Here is a 20,559-nt window from a genome sequence, read left to right as displayed (position 1 = left end):
ACATTTGATTTATTCACATTAGGTATTTTTTCGATAAACCTCTCTGTCACCTGAACCAATAGAAGAAACGGTTATCGTCAGACTATAGTTTGCATTTATCGCAATTCTCTTCGGTTTTATGTAGACATGCTCTGCTTGTTATGGTTACCATAACAATGTATCATTGTAGTAAACATACCTTGTTGTGAACTAGTTGGAAAAAAAGCAAATACTTGTTTCGTTTATTCCTGCTGATAGGATGTTGTGGCTATTAATCTGCAGCAAAGTTAGACATTACATAGCGCAAGAGGTATTCTTATTTGTAGAATTATAAGTAAACACTTTGTGAGTAAAAACCTTACTGGTCACACTGTGTACACAACGAACGTACTGTTTTTGCTTCTCATCTTAGATCTGAATGAAATAACAACATTAGGTGTTGTGTTGACGACAAGAAAATTTTTTGTTCCTAAATTTTACTTCAAAAAGTCGTAAGTAGATACCACTGGTTTGACATAGGCCTACTAATGTTGTATTTGATAGTATATGGTTTGTAAAAGCCAAAACTATTTTTTTCTTGTAAAATGATTTATGATCGATTATTATCTTAATAATTTCGACGATAGCATTTGAAGCCAAAAGAGCACGTTTTGACACTGCTTTCCGTGAAAGGGGATAAACTAGAGTCTTTGTTCGGGGAATCATTCCTCTACTAAACCCCTTAACATTTCAATGAATTCTATGATACACTGAAATTTAGAGTATGGGGCGTGTTGATGTGAACTCTATATAACCATCTACAACATACTAAAATTACAGTTTAAACTAAGTATTTTGCATCACTAGAACTCATGAATCAACCGGTAAATTACCGCTGCACAACCCGTTATCATCTTTGCTTGTTCACCAGTAACATCTCTGATGGCTGTAGGTGTTAATGCTAGTGAATCGTAATGAATTACAAGGAATAAAATTTACATTAGTGTGCATTTCTTTTCCTTCTCGATATTTCCAAATAATTTTTGAACTTTTTGATACGTGTGAAACCAGTACTTTGTGTTTTGAGTGGAAAGGTCTTTATACGATTCGTCTTGAAGTTGCATGACAACCTCGGCCATATTTTGGTAGGTCTAATCATTTCCACTGTCAAGGACTGGAAAGAAACTTACTGGAACAAAGACTTTTACGTTAGTGTTAAGTGTAGTATCTAAGCAACGAAACAGGCCTTACTAACGAACAGCGTCATATTGAAAAAAGGTAACTATCTGATTATCATATTGTTCATGGGAAAGTGTAGTTACGTACGTCATATTACCTACAAATAGTTTAATTGTATGTGTAATGTTACCTGACATTTGGAAGTTATCAAAGTTTTATGTGACTATCATAGTTGAAAGTTTGTTTTGTTTTCTGCAGTGACAGCTGTCTTTAACTGCTGTTTTAGAGTTATAGTACGTTGCGCGGAAGTGGCGATATGTAAGTTAGGATTAACGTAATATTTCTTTGCGTGTTCTCATTTTTCAGTAGTCAGAATGTCAGCAGGTCCGTACAACTACTCCTACATTTTTAAATATATAATAATTGGTGACATGGGAGTGGGCAAGTCATGCCTCCTGCACCAGTTCACCGAGAAGAAATGTAAGTATTAACTACTTTTATAGTATTGTTAACTAATTGTATTATATTATTAAATATGTCAGTCTATTGCCAGAACATGCACTCAGTACGATAGTTTGCCTTGACGTTAGGCGCTCAGTCCGGAACCGCGCGACTGCTAAGGTCGCATGTTCGAATCCTGCCTCGGGCATGGTTGTGTGTGATGTCCTTAGGTTAGTTAGGTTTAAGTAGTTCTAAGTTCTAGGGGACTGATGACTATAGATGTTAAGTCCCATAGTGCCCAGAGCCATTTTTTTGCCTTGACGTTATGTATGCAGTAATATTTCGTGGGAAAGATTACGCTTTTATTATTGTAGGTCTAGTTGTAAAATTGTTTTAGTAGTAGTTAGATTTCTATAAACATACGTAGTTGAGGGATTTCTTTTCGTAAAATGATTCCTTTGTGTGTGAAGAAACATTTCAATTTTCATTACACAAGAGTGTTGCTGCTGATATGTAGTGCAGTGTTGCTGTACATATACTGAACAAAATAAGCAAATATTACATAGGAGATAAGATTACCATATTTGTACAAGGTTGTTCAATAGTTAAGACTGTTTTGCTGGTGTACTTGAGAGGAGTGGGCTGCAGTCTAGTAGTCATTTAGGTCTTCCATTTAATTTTCCTTAACTATTACAGATAGTTGGACTAAATTTTAAATGCCACAACCACATTATCTAGCCATACAGTCATGCCTATGTGGATGACATTATGTTCATCTTCAATTGTGATATTCATTGACTTTAATCTGGTTATGAACTTAAATTGAATATTACACTAGTTATAATTACATAAATATGTATGATGCAATTGTCTGAGATGTATTTTTGTACAGCTTTGATTGTTAAGGCCAGCTCTAACATTCAGAAAACGTCTTAAGCTGTTAATCACTTGTGGTAGAACTGAATGCACACCACAGAAGTAGTGAACTGCCAAGCACTGCCTTAAGTACCTATAGTTGGGAAAATGAAAATTACCATTACCACCATGAGAGAGGTCGTATCCTCAAGAAACAATCCCTGTAAGACATCACTAACAACTCAAAAACATTATCAAAACAAGAACTGACAAAGTACCGGCATTCAGGTTTTTTGGGCTGAGGATGATCTTGTTGTTAACTTGAAACATACTACAATGTGAAAGTATCAGACAACAGTGAAAACAGGGGAACAAAGGCATAATTGTGGAAAACATTATGTGTGAGAAGAAGAGTATCAACACAGCCATTAGCTTCACAAAGTGCAGCCAAACCTAGATCTCTTATGCTACACGTCTGTCACCTTGATAGCTATTAACAACATGTAAAGTGGAATGACTGTCCAATACACTAAAACATCTCTAGCAGACTTGTATAGATTTAACATGTAGCATGATTTTAAACAACCACTCAGTATGAACAAACGTCATAACTGTAACGTACAAGCAAAACCATTGCAGGTACCAACTGTTACATTTGATTGTGTGTTAGTTTGTTGAAATGTTAAAATAATGCCAGAACAGATGTGACAAATGTGTGCAAAATTTGATTCAAGGGGAGTTAAATTATCATGTCACATTTGGTAACTTCTTTCCTAAATAAGTTATAGGCCTATTGTATTTCCATAAGGTAGCTTTTAGATGTTCGAACAAAAATTATCTGTGAATATGCCCATTACTCTTTAAATATTGTATGTATTGTGACAAAAAATATTTGAAACGGTTGCCACAAGGGCACTAGTTCATCACAATTGCCTCTTAAATGTTACTGTTTAATTCACGTATTTTTTTTTAAACCCTACAGGGTATGGAAATCCCACTTGGTTGTTGATAAAGTCAACTACATTAATTCATAAACTGTAATTAATTTTCAGTGTAGTGAATTATGTAAGGCAATTTACCCTTTGTAATTTGCTATATGGAACAGAATAGAACATACCCATAGATTGCTGGAATATAGGGAAAAGGTCTCTAAAATGTTAGCACACAAATTTGTATTGTGTGGATTAAAGATAAGGGACAATAGATTATCACAGTATGTGGGGGCTGGCATGGCCTGTTTTTCTTATGCCCCTGCAAATGTTATATTTATTTTTTAAGCTTCCAACATACTTTCCTACTCATGGTAGAATGCTGCCAGTTCACAGGTTACATTTTTGAGGCAATTATCTAAAGGAGGCTTGTGCATACAAACAGAAATATGGTTGTTGTTCCACCATGAGCTCAACAAAAATTGATACAGAATCAGTAATACTGTCAATAAGGAGAGTATCATGAAGTTTGTATCTCAGATGATGTGACAATCATAAGGAAAAAAGTTATCTAGGACATGTAGAATTTTTTATTTCAGTCTGTGATGAAAACATATTTATCCTCACTGTAGTTTTCGCTCAGTAAGACAGTGTAACAGATATGTTTAAAACATGTCCTAATACAATAAAGCTAGAGTGGCATCTTCGAGAGATGCAGTATAATTGGCTACATATTATTGAGCATAACCAAAAGTATGGTTCAAACTGTGCCACAGTGCTAAGTCATCATGTGAATGGTGCCATTGTCTGTTATTTACAGTAGTGCCTTTTACATGAATGCCGTCACTGCGGCCTAGTTCGTACTACATTGTTAGTTATTTGATGAAGTCTAGCTGATTTTGTTTGTATCAGTTGATGTCAATCTATCTTTATTGTAATAGGATATGGTTTAAACAGATACGAAGATGTTCACCACAGACAGAAGTAGTAGGAGGGCAAAAAAATTTTGCTGCCCATTAATACCAACATAAATTTCTAGATGAAAGATAAATTTAAAAACATGACATCTTGGAGGTACCTGAAACACTCAGGAGATTGCAGCACTTGTCAGAAGCATAAGTAGCTTCGTGCAGAATTAACAGCTACCAGCACTGGCACTCAAAAACAGATAACCTTCGAAGTATTAGCATAGCTTTGGTATGAGGCGAATTCGTGACTCTTGGCATTAAAGCATTAGTGTAAATTATTTTTCTGAAATATTTTTTTAAGCCAAACTGATCATTTCTTTCTGAACTTCAGCTGTATAAATTTTGCCATCTTTTGTGTTCATTGAACAATCATTATTAGCCACAGTCAAATATTGTGGAGTAGACTGTGTGTGTGTGTGTGTGTGTGTGTGTGTGTGTGTGTGTGTGTGTGTGTGTGTGTGTGTCAGTATACATATAATTTCAGTGTGTTTATTTTATGCTTCAGTGTCTATAAAAAATTATTTCAGGTAATTTTTTTTAAGATTGAGCTTGTTTGAAACTGCAATTTTGCCTGCGGTGAGGTACTTCTGAAACTGTCTTGGGATTGTGCAGTGTGCATGTTTGCCTGTTGTCATCAGGTAATGAATACAGGCCTCTTCCAGTTTGTGCCAATCTACCCAATAAGTAATTTCCCATCTAATTCTTCTGTGCAGCACTTGGCCTCACAGTGAAGTCGCAATCTGAAAACCATGTTGCAGTGTCATCTCACATGTTCTAAACACTAGTTATGTAAATATGTTAAACTAGGTGTCCATCCCTTCTAATAATTCCTGTTTAAGCTCCCTGAGTATTGTGAAATATAAATATTGTACCCACTGATGCTGCTTTTTTCAAGCCGACATCAAAATGCGGTATACAAACCCTTTGTCAAGCTTCAATATGCTGAAAATATGTAGCATAAAAATTATTTTTCTGATGTTACATTTGTTCACTTTGCCAACTCAACATACAAACTTTTTATAAGCGTAACCTAGACATCTAGCCAGAGCAATGTGGCGCAGCGGTTAGCATACCGGACTCGCATTAGAGAGGATGGCAGTTCAATCCTGTGTCTGGCCATCCTGATTTAGGTTTTCCATGATTTCCCTAAATCATCATCATCATCTTGGACAGTTTCCAGCCACTGGCTGGGTCTGTCGGGAACACAAGCCTCTCCATCGTGTTCTGTCTTTCCACCATTCCCCCTCTTCCACCTTTGTCCAGTTCTCTCCTCTTCTCGTCACACATTCCTTCACTCCCTTCACCCATCTATCTCTTGGTCTTCCCCTGGGCCTCTTCCCCTCCAGTTGCAGATCAAACATCCTCTTTGGAATTCTTCCCTCATCCATTCTCTTCATGTGTCCATACCACTGCAGTCTTGATTTTTCTATCCTGTCCTGTACTGGTTCCTCCTTTAGTCTTTCCCTCACATACACATTTCGCAATCTGTCTCGTCTTGTTACACTCAACTTGCTCCTCTGGAACTTCATTTCACTAGCTTGTATTCTACTTTTGCCGCTTTTGTGCATTACCCATGTCTCACTTCCGTATGCCAATATGGGGACAAAGTAGGTTCGGTATATAATTCCCTTGGATTTCTGTGGCACCTCCTTGCTCCAAATAAGCCCCCTAATGCATTTGAAGAACTGCCCTGCTTTTCTGCACCTTTCATTTATTTCCATTGCGTTTCCCCCCTTACTTTCAATCATGCTTCCCAGGTACTTGAAGTTCTCTACAACTTGTAGTTTTTCCCCTCCACAAGTTATATCCACATTTGGCCTATTCTTCTTCCTTTTTGTGACAATTATATCACTTTTCTTTGCAGAGAAATGCATTCCATATTGTGCTGCCGTTGCCTCCCATACATCTAACTGCTCTTGCACCTCCTTCTCGCAATTTCCCCATAACATCAGGTCATCGGCAAAAAGCACTGCTTTCATTTTATGATCTCCAATTGCATCTGATACTTGCTGTAGGATTTCATCCATAACAATAATAAACAATAAAGGCGAAAGTGCACTTCCCTGTCGCAGCCCATTTTCCAGCTTGAACCATGCAGTATGTTCCCTCCCCACTTTCACACAACTCTCACTTCCCTCATACATTTTTCTGACTTTTCGTGTTATCTCTTCATCTATCCCTTTTGCGTTCAGCACATCCCAGAGCTTGTCCCTATAGATACTGTCATACGCCTTCTCAATATCTAAAAAGGCCATGATTAAGTCCTTCCCGTACTCGTAGTGCCTTTCCTGCAGTTGCCTTACCACAAATATGAGGTCCGTTGTTGATCTTCCCGGTCTGAAACCATACTGCTCCTCTTGCAGTCTACTTTCAATACTGCTTCTTATTCTCTTCTCCAGGATCTTTTCATAGATTTTTCCACAGTGGCATAGCAGGGTGATTCCTCTGTAGTTCTCACATCTCTTTTTATCCCCTTTCTTGAAGATCGGGACTATAATTCCTTTCTTCCAATCCTCAGGAATTCTGTTCTCCTTCCACACCACCCTTCTGTATAGCCACTGGGTTCCTACTTCTCTTGCTGCTCGTATCATATCCACTGTTACTTCGTCCCAACCTGGTGCCTTGCCCCCTTTCATCCTGTTTATGGCTTCTTCCACTTCATTCCAAGTTAGATCATCAATTTCCCCACTATTATAATCGTCTGCTGCCTTAGGTTCTCCATCGCTGTTAGTTACCCGCTTGACGGCATTCAACAGATCTTCAAAGTACTCCTTCCAAATCTTTTTGAGCTCATGCGTTTCCTCCACAACTCTTCCATTATTATCCATGATCCTCAGGCACTCGCTTCTGTCGTTCCTCTTATTTCTTACCATGGTGTAAAGTACTTTTTTGTTCCCTTCACTGTCCTCTTCTAACATTCTTGTCCATTTTTCCATCCACTTCTTCTTCTCCGCCCTTACTATGGTCTGTGCCGCTTTCTTGCTTCCCTTATATTTTACCCTAGCTTCCTCTGTTCGGGTCTGGAACCATTCTCTGAAGGCTTTGTTCTTTCGAAGTACTGCCTCTTTACATATGTTGTTCCACCATGGGGTTTCCTTACTTCTCCTTTTTGTGCTAGTTCTTCCACACACAGTCTCAGCTGCCTCAACTAGAGCCCTCTTAAAATCTCCCCATTCTTCTTCCACTGTTCTCTGATCTTCCTTTGGCAGCTTCTTCCTGATCAGTGTCTGGTACTGGGTCCTCCGTTCATCCTCTTGCAGCATCCATGTCTTCAACCTTTTCTCCTGTATGTCTGTTGCCCTCCTATCTTTTTTCTCTCTCAGGGTGGCTACCAACAGCCGATGGTCACTGTCTAAGGCCTCAGATGGAATGACCTTAACATCTGCGAGGCTGCTCATCATCTGCCTATCCACTAGTACATAGTCTACTACTGAAGTTTGGGACCAGTCTCCACTGTACCAAGTTATTTTGTAGCTACTTCTCTTCTTGTACCAGGAATTTGCGATCGCCAGCCCATTCCTCTTGCAGAATTCCAGCAACAATTTTCCTTCTCTATTTCGGTTCCCCCAGCCCTCTGGTCCCATTATCTCCTCGAATCCTTTCCTGTCTGTGCCAACATGTGCATTGAGGTCCCCTATTATAATCTGATTACCTCCATTTAGCTGCTTTTGCATGTCATCTTCAAATTCCTCCTTCTCCTGTTTTGTACACCCCACCTGTGGGGCCTATGCTTGGATGATTTCAATGCTTTTTCCTTTCACTCGTACTCTGGCTTTTATCATTCGATCATTGATACCTTCCACCTCCTCCTGCAGACCCTCTCTGACCACTATTGCCACTCCATTTCTTCCCCTCTCATTCCCTATCCAGTACAGTTTACATCCTTTACTTAGTGGTTTTTCACCAACTCCTCTCCACCTAGTCTCAGCAAGTCCCAAGATGTCCAATTTCCTCCTTTCCATCATTTCTACAATTTCTTCTAACTTCCCAGTTAGAGTCCTTACGTTTAAGGTGCCCAGTCGTAAACCATCTCGTAATCCTTTTCCATTGCTTGGTCGGTTTCCTGTAAATCCGTTCCGTGATCCGAGGCATGTTCCCTTTTTGAAAGCAGTTGATTTGTCCACTACTGGCTTGCTAGGCCTATCGCAGCTTCACCAGAGCCCCGTTAGCCGTCACGTTTCAGGGTTCCCATAGGGCCTTCCCAGCTACCGTAGCGGTCCTGGGGCACAAGAAGTCCCCGCTGTACATCGCCCCTATAGGCAGTCCCCTACTTTGTGCCGTTGCCCATCTCCCACGACTTGGACGAGGGGTTGGACTTATGGGAGACGATTTCCCTAAATCGCTTCAGGCAAATGCAGGGATGGTTCCTTTGACAGGGCACGTCCGACTTCCTTCCCCATCCTTCCCTAATCTGCTGAGACTGATGACTTCGCTGTTTGATCTCTTCCCCCAAACCAACCCAACCCAACCTCTGGCTGATGGAGCTCAGCATGACATCACAACCCTGTTCCAAAAAGTAATGTTAGTGTTAGATTCTGGCATGGTTTACAAGTATTTATCATACAGCACAATTACATAATGGATCAAATCTGATGTCACGTATTGGTAGGTTTTATGTGGAAGTTTGTGTTGACTCCGTCTCTCAAATTTCAACCCATTGCTTAGATGTTTACTTTCTGGCATACTTTTTCTGAGAGGTGGTCTTCCACGTGCATAAGTACATAATCTCCAATGCTGATCTTTTTGTAGAATTAGTAGGTACAGTCTCGTACGTCTAATGTACGCAAAAATATCTTACAGAATTTTCCCTGTGCTCCAAATGCAGATAAAAGGTGCTATTTGAATGGTAAGCATTCATGTAATGGAAGGAGTCCATCCTTATGACACCCTTATTCCCCCTCCTCAGCCATACGGATTGTATTCTTGTGGGACATCAAAAGTTAAAGACTTATCCAAGCCATACAACCATCATTTTTTTCAAATACTGATCTATCGTCATCATGATCCGTCCATTGGAAAAAGATTCTGGCTTAGTCCTCCATTCGGATCTTCGGAAGGGCCTGCCAAGGAAAGATGACCACGAGAAAAAGATAAAGTGGCCAACAAAGGTGTAACGTTCTAAAAGTTGCAGCATGTAATGTCAGAAGTCTCAATGTATTAGGAAGGCTAGAAAATACGTAAAGGGAAATAACAAAGGATATTCACTGAGAAATGCCAAATAAACTGGTATAAGTATGCATATTCAAGAGAGATGTGTAAACAGGCAGAATATGGAACTGCTGTCAGCAATGCCTGTATAAGAAGTGCCTGGTGTAGTTGTTAGATTGGTTACTACAGCTACAATGGCAGGTTATCAAGATGAAAGTGAGCTTGAATGTGCTGTTACTCGGCACACCAGCATTGGCACACAGCATCTCTGAAGTTGGGATTTTCTCATAGGACCATTTCATGAGTGTACTGTGAATATCAGGAATCCGGTAAAACATCAAAGCTCCATCATCGCTGCAGCTGGTAAAAGATCATGCAACGATGGGACCAACGATGACTGAAGAGAGTCATTCAGTGTGGCAGAAGTGCAACCCCTCCGCAAATTACTGCAGATTTCAATGCTGCGCCATCAACAAGTGTCAGTGTGTGAACCATTTAACAAAAAATCATCAATATGGACTTTTGGAGCTGAAGGCACAGTCGTCTACCCTTGATGACTGCACGACAAAGCTTTATGCCTTGCCTGGGCCCACCAACACAGACATTCAACTGTTGATGACTGGAAATGTGTTTCTAGGTGGGACGAGTCTCATTCAAATTCTATAGAGTGGATGGCTATGTACAGGTATGGAGACAACTCCATGAATCAATGGACAATGCATATCAGCAGGGGACTGTTCAAGCTGATGGAGGCTCTGTAATGGTGTAGGGCGTGTGTAGTTGAAGTGATGTGGGACCCGTGATAAGTCTAGATATGATTCAGATGGGTGACAAGTACATAAGCATCCTGTCTGATCACCTGCATCCATTCATGTCCATTGTGCATTCCAATGGACTTGGGCAAGTCCAGCAGGACAATGTGACACCCCACACATCCAGAATTGCTGCAGAGGGGCTCCAGGAACACTCTTCTGAGTTTAAACACTTCAGCTGCCCACCGATCTTTCCAGGCATGAACATTATTGAGCATGTCTGGGGTGCCTTGCAATGTACTTTTCAGAAGAGATCTCCTCCTCGTCGTACTCTTGCAGATTTGTGGACAGCACTCCAGTGCTACTTCAGACATTAGTCAAGTCCATGCCACATTGTGTTGTGGCACTTGTGTGTGCTCGTGAGGATCCTATACAATATTGGGCAGGTGTACCAGTTTCTTTGGCTCTTCATTGTATTTATTGTGGCATGGACATGACACGCTACTACTGCTAGGAAGGCTAATTGTTCATTTGTTTTATCTGGTTTTCAGTTTCTAAATGTCAATCTTTGTTATAAATTTCTTTATTGCTTAATGGAGAAGGTTTAACTGTTGTTTTACTTCAGATTTCAAATAAAATTGATGATGGTGCTAAGACCTGGTATGAGTGTAGAAAGACTATAAACAGTTCAGCAGTAAATTTCAAATGGCAATATTGAATATTCTATTCAAGAATCATAGAAGGAGGTGGTGTACTTGGGAGAAATCTGGTGATTCCAGCTGGATTATGTCATGGTCAGACAGATTCCTCCAATGAAGAGTAGACTGAAATTTAAGATAATCGTTTGGAAGATTCAGTGTGGGATACTGAAGTACTGCGGAATGATGACAGGTTCGGAGTTCACTAAGGTTGTTGATGCTGTGCTAAGGGACATTTCAGTAGGCAGTTCAGTTGCAGAGGAGTAGGCATGTCTAAAAAGGGCGATCAGTTGGACAGACATATGTACAAGGAATATAACTACAAAAAAACCTTGGGAAACAGAAGAAATACTTGATTGAAGAAAGGAGGAAGTATTAAATATTGAGGGAAAGACAGGAAAACAGCAGTATAAATTACTTATGAATTACATGCATAGGCAGTGCAAGGCAGCAAAGGCCAAATGGCTGGAGGAAAAATTTGATTAAATCGGAAAGAAAAGATGGCCGGAAAGACTGACTCATCATATAGAAAAGGTCAAAACACCTTCAGTGAAGTTAAAAGCAAGGATGGTAACATCAATAGCACAATCAGAATTTCATTGTTAAGTTCAGAAGCCAATGGATATGTGGAAAGTGTACATTGAGTGGGCTGTGAGGGGGAGGACTTGTCTAGGATGACTGGATAGAAGAAGAAACTGAAGTCGATAAGGAAGACATAGGGGATCCAGTGCAAGGCAGCAAAGGCCAAATGGCTGCAGGAAAAATTTGATTAAAAGTGCTCTGGAAGACTTGAAATCAAATAAAGCAGGGGAATGGATGACATACCATCTGAATTTTTAAAATGATTGGTGGGAAATGGCAATGAAATAACTATTCAAATTGATATGTGCAGTCCAAGACTGGCAACACACCACCAGACTTTCAGAAAAATATTATTCATTCAGTTTGGAAGGTAGCAAGAGCAGATAAGTGTGAGAACTATCACACAGCCAACTTAACAGCTTGTAGTTCAAAGTTGCTGACAAGAATAATACACAAAAGGCTGGGAAAGAAAATTAAGTAACTGTTAGAGAACAATCAGTTCGACTTAAGGAAAGGTAAACGCATCACAGAAGCAGTCTTGATATTGTGCTTGATAATGGAAGCAAGACTGAAGAAAAATAGATGCCTTCATATGCTGTATTGACTTGGAAAAAGTCTTAAATGGTGTAAAACATGCGAGATTCTGATAAAGATAGGAGTAAGCTATAGGGAAAGACGAGTAATATATAGTATGTACAAGAACCAAGAGGAAACTGGAAGGTGAAGAACAAATTACTTGTATTAAAAAAGGGATACAGTCTTCCACACTCACTGTTCAACCTGTACATCGAAGAAGCAATGAGGAAAATAAAAGATGAAAAGATATCAGTGATGAAATTCACTGATGTGTTGGATGGAAGTTAAGAAGAAATACAGAATCTGTTGAATCGAAAGAATAGTTGTGTACTGAATAGGGATTGATAGTAAACCAGAAGAAGACAAAAGCAGTGAGAAGTAGCAGAAATGTGAATAGTGAGAACCTTGACATTAAAATTGGTTTCACGAAGTTAAGAAGTTCTGCTGCCTTGGAAGCAAAATAACCCATAAAGGACAAAGAATTTGATATCAAGAGATGTAGGCCTTAATTTGAGGAAGAAATTTCTGAGAATGTACATTTGAAGCACAGCATTGTATGGTTGTGGATCATGGGCTGTGGGAAAAATGGAACAGAAGAGAATTAAAGCATTTGAGATGTACTGCAGAAGAAATCTGTCCTCAGTACCTCAACTATATGGTGAGTGTTCACGTGTATTCCTTCTAACATTTTTATTCCATTGAGGATTGTCCAGTATCATTAACATGTTCATCACAAAACAAATACTAAAAGAAGAAATTTCAAAGCTAAGTTTCTGATTTCTACCATCCTTATCCAAGCTTTTGGAAACTTCATGTAAATGCTGAGGTATTTGAAAATGTCTACGAGTAGCTGGCAAACTTGCACTGCGTTGAGGGTCCCAATTTAAAGAAAAAAAATAGTAATTCTGTTATTAGGTAGTAAGTACTCTTACCTTTCTGCTCTCAAACTATGGCCGTTGTTGCTAGAAGTATGCAAAAAAGAATATAATGATGTGCAAGAGATGTTTTCATGTATGCTTTCATTGATTGTCCCTTAACATTAACTTAGTGTAATAAATATGTTAGATGTTACCACCAAATGAGTAAAACAGCTATTTCTGAATTGTTACAGTTATGGCAGACTGCCCTCACACTATAGGTGTAGAATTTGGAACCCGAATTATAGAGGTTTCAGGCCAGAAGATAAAGTTGCAGATCTGGGACACTGCGGGTCAGGAGCGCTTCAGAGCTGTGACAAGGTAATTTTTGCAGTGGTAGTTGGTCAACCTGGAGTAATTTGAAAAGGACTACTGCTGTGAAAAACAAATTTTGTTTGTAGGTCGTATTACCGGGGTGCAGCTGGTGCTCTGATGGTGTACGACATAACTCGGCGATCTACTTACAACCATCTTAGCAGCTGGCTGACGGACACTCGCAACTTAACGAATCCTAGCACTGTTGGTTTAAATATTCTTAATAGATATTATTACATTCCTTATAGTCACTTAAACTATCAAAACTTCATTTAATGTTCGGCTTATTCAGTGCATGCATGCAAATGCTGTGTATTGCAACTGCCTTAACAACCTTAGTGATAATAATGTTCAACTGTTAGTAGTATAGGAGTTTATTTTCCAAAGACTCATAAATATACTACCTGACAATGAAAAAAAGGGAAGCACACAGAAGACATGGTCAGATGTTAGAGCACATATGTTTGAAATTACACTCAGTGAGCATGTAAATGATAGTTGAAATTCTCTGACAGGTAGGACAACCAGTGTGTATTAGTGTTGTTCATGTTCAGTGTCTTTACTAGATGTGATAGGGTGTTTAAGGAGTGTGAACAGTGTAAGATATTGAATGTTCACTGTGAAGGACCCAGAGATGCCACGTACTTGTGAGAGACACCATTATCAGCACCTCACGAGAGTTCGAAGGGGGTGTCATTGTGGGTGTCCATTTGGCCAGTGGGTGGAGTTGGACATTCCAGTTTTGTGGGGTGTTCAGACAGGACAGTGGCCAGATATTGGACTTCATGGGAAGTTTAAGGCAGACTACTCATCATAAAGGTTCCAGTTTGAGCAGTTCTGACAATCACAAGGGTGGATTGCCGTTTTGTGGACCAAACACCACCTAGTCCCTTCACAGCTTTGTCTGTCATCTGAGAACAAGTAATAGATCCTTTGTGTTTTTTTTTCAGTCAGACTAGGAAATTACTTCAATAATCATAATTGAAACAAAAAGCTGTAATCCAACGTCATTCATTCAAAACGTGCTACCAGTTTCATTGCCCAAAAGTGTTACCTTCAGACCCCTGTATATGGAAATTATGTAGCACGATAGTGAAGTATGAGGGCACAGACAACAAAAATCACAATATGTAACTAAAACAGATAAATCACATTATAAAATTACATAGTAAAAATATACTATTGTTATCCACACAAAAGAGAATTTAGCATGTAATTTATATTGCCTAATTTTTAAAATCCAATAATCACATACTCCAATTATGTAACATAACTGAGAGCAATCCACATGTACAAAGAATTACACCAGCAAAGCAGTCAGTCACGTATATCCCTAACCAGAACACCTACCAATAATAAAAATGAAACCAATAATAAAATATGACACATTCTAATAACATAATACCAAACAGATAGAGTAAACAAATTCAATGAAAACCTAATGAACAAATTCACTGGATAATGAAAACCCACCATATTGGCAACATATATTCTAATGACCTCTAGTACATAAACAATGTAAATCACAATCTACAACTTGAGATACAAATAGCACTGAAATCAGAAAAAATTATAAACACATTCTCCATCGATATTACTATACAACAACCCAGTTATATCCATAAGATCCACGACCACACTAGCATAGCAATTGTGTAACTTAAAGATCCTAAATGCAACATCTCCAAAGTAACAATAAAACAAATCACCAATTTTTCTGCCAATTCCAGGAAAGGTACTGGATGTAAAAATGTGTTGCTAACATTAGTAATATCCACTATCAATGTGTACCCTCAGGGTAAAAGTGACATGTGTCAATGGCTAATTGATGAACATCTTGTGCAGCAAATCCTCTATTTATATGCAGCAATAGCCTATAAAGTAACCATGTAGAAGTCTGTCAGAATAACCAATAGCCACCTGTATATATAAAATACACTTACAGGACAATGAACTTGGAAACATCCACATGGAAATCCAGCAGAATAAAACAATGAACGAACCTCTTGTCGACTCGTGTTCATGAGTCTGGGTATTTTAACACTGGCCTCTCAATATATGTATATTCCTTACTGCCATTTCTTGTTAACATTATGAGTTTATTCCCAAGAATGAGCAGCTTTCACTCAGTTAATACTCGGCAGAAATCAAATCTGCATTTGGATCGTACTTCCTTAACTCTTGTGCAGAAAGGTGTGCAATGTACTGCTGCATACATTTTCAACAAGTTGCCCACTCGAATTCAAAAATCTTAGCAGTAATCCACACGCTTTCAAATCGAAACTGACTAGTTTCCTAATGGGTCACTCCTATTCTCTTGAGGAGGTCCTTAAAAAATTAAGCTGATTCTTGTTGCATTGTTGACTGTGTTTACTTAAACTTATGGATTGACTTTTTTCTGGGTCGTAAACATTTTATTTTTATCTGTTATTACTTTTATGTTGTAATTTCATGTACTGACACGTTACATGACCTTAGAGATTTGCTCCTCAATTTGATCCTACAGAACTTGACGTGTAAATAAAAAAAAATGAATAACAAATGTATTAACATACAAGAGCAAGACAACGAATGCCAAAGGTTCCATAAGAAGGGAAACCCAGACAATAGCTTACATAAATGTGACAAACACAGAGTACGTACTTTCATGTCCTCGCTAACCTAGAAAGATGGGATGCTATCTGTCCCAAACCCAACCACAATCTATGTGAAGTAATGTTAGACAGAATACATAATTCATCTATTCTGGGTTCCAGTTCTTATGGAATCTTCAGAGTTCGTTATCTTGCTCATGTATCAGGGTGTCTACAGGTCATGAGTCATGAAAAAATAATGGAAGTGAATGGATGGTCATGAAAGTAATGAAGTTCTGAAACTGAGTGGATGGCCATAAATTTTGTTTTATGTGTCAGTTATGTATAGTCCTAAAAGAGAGTAGCAAGTTAGACCCATCCCCAAAACTGTTGTATTCAGCAGTCAATTTAATAAAAAATTATGTGCAAAGATTCACCTTAAAAGTCTGTTACGTGTATTGGACTTAATTGGCCATATGTGCAGGTCTTGCAGTTTGGGCAGGTGTGGATGGAGAAATTTGGAGGCATGGCTTCGTTGAGCTATATGTGGTGTATACACTCCTAGTGGAAATGACATACAGATTGTACCTCTGCTCATGACTGGGCTGCCATCTTGTGTTCCTGGAGGATTGTCAGTTCAGCTGTTTCTCTACGTCTTTTTAGAAAAGGAGAAAAATAAAGACCGTCAGTGCTCTTGGGGAATTGGAGGCTGTGAAGTAGGGACAAGGAAGGGGATAGGTGGGTGAAGGAAAATGACTAACAAAGGCTAAGTCCAAGAGAGCTACTAGTCATAGGATATATTGCAGGGAGAGTTCCCACCTGTGAGATTCAAAACAGTTGGTGGTGGTAGGAGGGGTACAGATGGCATAGGCTGTGAAGCAGTCATTAAAATGAAGAATGTTGTGTTGGGCAGCATGCTCAGCAACTGGGTGGTCCAGCTTCCACAGCCTTGTATTCCACAAGCAAAACAAGTCTTTTTAGTTCCCTTTCCACCCCACCCTACTGCCCTCTGATCTCCCGACTAAACCTAGCTGCCCTATGTTCTTTCCACCCCATCCATGCGCAGTTGCTCGCTGTCTTGACCAGACCGCCAGAGACAGTTACCTTACGTTTGAGTGTGTTGTCTATTTTGGAAGGAGGTCTTCTGGCCAAAAGCTTGTGTGCTTAGTAGCCTTTTTGTTGTGACTGTCTGAAACTCAGCATCACTCATGGAGAGTTTAAACACAGTTGTGCAAAAGGGGCAGATGGATTTCATGGATTGTTTCTGGGATGAGCAAAATCAGTCTGTATCTAAAAGATATTTAACATATATGTTTTTGAATTCTGCCACATTTTCTAATTTACAGTCATGTTTCCAGCAGGGCCTAAAAATATAAAGTTTCAATGGATGGACCAAATGTGAACTTGAAGATGTTGCACAATTTGTTAGCATTTCTAATCAGTGAAGGAGGTAATGAACCACAAATGTTTTATTGTGACAGTTGCTCACTTCATGTAGTCAATGTAGATTTGAAAACTGCTCATAATAAAAGTGGTTGGAATGTTCACAAAGATCTTTGGATGATCTGGTACTTTATGAAGGATTTTTGTTAATTAAGGGCAACATTCTCAAATACCACTGTGTTTTCAAAGTTTTCTCTCAAATTTTGTTCTATGAGATGGATTGGAAATATTGAAGTCATGAAGAGAGCACTTAAACTTATTCCGCATTTCAAGTAGTATGTTGCTGAAGTACAGAAAAGACCATATGAAACTTAAGTAACGGCCAAATGACTCTCTCTTCCCTTTTTGTACAAAGATTTTTTTCAGTTTAATGTATAGCATTGCTTCTCAGTCCTATTGATATTACCGATGCATGTAGTTGTAAAAAATGTCATTATGTAGATAATTGGATTTGGTGCCACTGCTGCTACCGAGAACTACACAGAAAAATTTATCCTTATTTTCAGAAATAAGTGCACAGGAATTTTTCAGTTTGTATCAAATAAGTGCTGAGAAGAGTCTTTTGAAATTAGTCAACGATAGCTCATTTTTATCACCTGTAGTAATGCGGAGCTGCTTTTGAGAAATTCTCTAGTAACAATTGCCATAAAAGAATTTGTGTCAAAAAAATGTGACTTTATCAACAGCTGACAGTGTGAAGAGAGAAGACTTCAAATTTTTTGAATATTCTGAAAACCAACCAAATATCTCAATCCTAAGGAGGACTTTCTGATGAATTTATTGTAAAGTGCGAACCATGACTTTGTCAGGTTCATGCAAAAGCTGTTATGCGTGTTTCATGGGAACACAGATGAAAAGAGGCTTTTCTGTGAACATAAAAGTTTTCAATGAAAAGTTAGAAGAAGATACAGTTGTTGCAAAGAGAAGTGTTTGCAATGCAATAAAATTGTTAGGTGATTTACGTAATAGTGAGAAACAACTGAATGTGGTCATTACAAAATCAGTGATACTAGTTATGAAGAATGCTTCATCAAAAAGAGTAGAAGCCTTAAAAAAGAAGAAATCTGATTAATATGAAATGGCCAATCATAAAAGAACAGTAGGCCTAGTTCAAGAAATAAGAGCTCAGAAATAAAAAAGTGTCTTGAAAAGGTTAAAGAAAAAGTCGGAAGTTTTAGATGTTGAAATTTCAAGTTTTAGCTACGAAACGCAAACACTGAATGTTTTACTGTGAAATTTAACATTTGACAAAAATATTATACCTTCAGAGTTGTTATATTGTCTTATAGAAAATTGTGATTTTTCACTACATTACTATGTTAAAACAATTTGTATTTTAATTGATGTGACGATAAATGTGTGTGCAAATATTCATATCATCTCGTCACCCCTGTGGGTCCAGAGGCTAGAATAGGTCAGAGGTCTTCCTGCCTGTCGTAAGAGGGGACTAAAAGGAGTCTCACTTGTTTCGGCCTTTATATGATGGTCCCCTGTTAGGTTTGACCTCCATTTTTCAAAATTTTTCCAAGGAGTGAGCAAATTGGGGAAGGGCACCTTACATGGTGCATTGTGTCCGTGTGCTAAGACATACCGCGTCCTTCGTCGACGTGGATCTGCACTTCTGCTCATTCTCCAACTTTTGGGCAAGGTCACCCTCCTGGGTGCGTATTTTTCCATCAAATGTGCAGTATCATTCTCTACACTGACCATGATAATTGACTTGTTTGCTTAGTTGTACCTGATATCCAGCACAGTAGCCAGTCCATTGTGGTGGGGCTGCCTTGTACCCTGTTCGTTGTAGCCCCCTGACCACACAGAGATCGCTGTGCTGATGCCAGCGCCGTTAATTCCCCACATATGCCGAGGAGTAGATGCCCATCGTCTGGGGGCATCGGGACTCCTGGCAGTGGCCATCCTGCCAGGTGGCCTCAACTGCAGCTGGGTGGCGCCCGTGGGGAGGGTCCCTATTTGGACTGGCTGGCATCAGGGCGGATGAGACGCGATGAAGAGTAGTACGTCATCTCTTGCTGCTGGTCAAACACCAGCAGTCTCTTAAGCGTTCATGGGCTCAATTCAATGCATGGAAGTATGACCCCAAACCATTCCTCTCCCTGGCCACGCCATGGTAGGAGTGTCAGGCTAAGGACAGCAGCAGCTCTTATTCACCCCGGTACCTTGTATGTTAGAGATCTGATGGGGAATCTTTCATGACGATAAAGCTTCAGTTTTTTGTTGAGCATTTAGAGTACAAGTTTGGGGAGGTGGAAGCCTTGTCCCAAATGACATCTCTGTCAGTCTTGATCAAAAGAGCATCCTCTGCCCAGTCATGAATGTTACTCGCTTGTGACAAGCAGGGGATGTTTCTGTAACCATCATGGCACAAAGAGCTTAAATATGGTCCAGGGTATCACATTTCACAGGGACCTTCTTTTGCAATCTGACAATGAGCTGCGCGCCAATTTAGAGCGGCGTAGTTTTCATTTCTTCCGGCGTGTCCACTAGGGTCTAAGGGATAATCAGGTTGCCACTGGCGCCTTCATCTTGCCCTTCAAGGCTGATACATGACCCAAGAAGGTCATGTGGTGGTCTACTGCTGTGATGTAAAGCCCTATATCCCTTCCCCAATGTGGTGCTTTAAATGCTGGAAGTTCGGCTGTATGTCTTCCCACTGTACTTCCAGCGTCACATTTCGACATTGTGAGCTCCCCTCACATTCCAATACTCCATGTGCCCCACCTCCCATCTGTGTGAACTGCAGAGACCACCATTCGCCTTGCACGCCTGACTGCAGGATTCTCCAGAAAAAAAAGGAAAATCGTGGAGTAAAAGACCCTGGACCGACTGATCTACACTGAGGCTAAGAGGAAATTTGAACTCCTACATGCTGTACATATGACATCATCTTAAGCTACTGCTACAACAGTGCTAGCCCTATCAGCTCCGCCAACCCCAGTCACCTCTCAAAACCGGAAGACTACACCAGCCCCGTTGATGGTGGGGAGCACATCCCTCCCTGTTGCTCCTGCACCACCTACTTTGGGAGCAACACTCCCCCCCTCCCTCCCCCCCCCCCCCCCCCCCCCAAACCATTGGGGATATCAGTCCCCACGTCTGCACTGGAGAAGCGTAAGTCTTCTTTGGCTCCTCTCGCTGGGAAGGACTCCCTTGGGTCACTCCCTTCCCAAGTTTCTGCTAATGGGAAAGATGACACCCGCCAGTGGATGA

The 20,559-nt window shown here is 39.8% G+C and overlaps 1 protein-coding gene across 1 annotated transcript in view; it reads left to right on the top strand.

The window, feature by feature from the left end:
- Positions 1 to 871: 871 nt before the first annotated feature.
- The window catches only part of LOC126483659 (ras-related protein Rab-14), an 80,567-nt gene continuing 60,879 nt past the window's right edge, over positions 872 to 20,559 (top strand). The window contains exons 1-4 of the mRNA XM_050106719.1: positions 872 to 1,236; positions 1,504 to 1,617; positions 13,198 to 13,324; positions 13,405 to 13,522. Of these exons, the coding sequence (XP_049962676.1) occupies positions 1,512 to 1,617; positions 13,198 to 13,324; positions 13,405 to 13,522 (351 nt within the window). The 5' untranslated portion in view covers positions 872 to 1,236; positions 1,504 to 1,511. The remainder of the gene's footprint in view (positions 1,237 to 1,503; positions 1,618 to 13,197; positions 13,325 to 13,404; positions 13,523 to 20,559) is intronic.

This window comes from Schistocerca serialis, chromosome 6 (assembly GCF_023864345.2).
Source record: "Schistocerca serialis cubense isolate TAMUIC-IGC-003099 chromosome 6, iqSchSeri2.2, whole genome shotgun sequence".
In the NCBI taxonomy this organism is placed as follows: domain Eukaryota; kingdom Metazoa; phylum Arthropoda; class Insecta; order Orthoptera; family Acrididae; genus Schistocerca; species Schistocerca serialis.
Note: the sequence above shows the minus strand (reverse complement) of the source record. Positions and strands in the feature narration are given on the sequence as shown.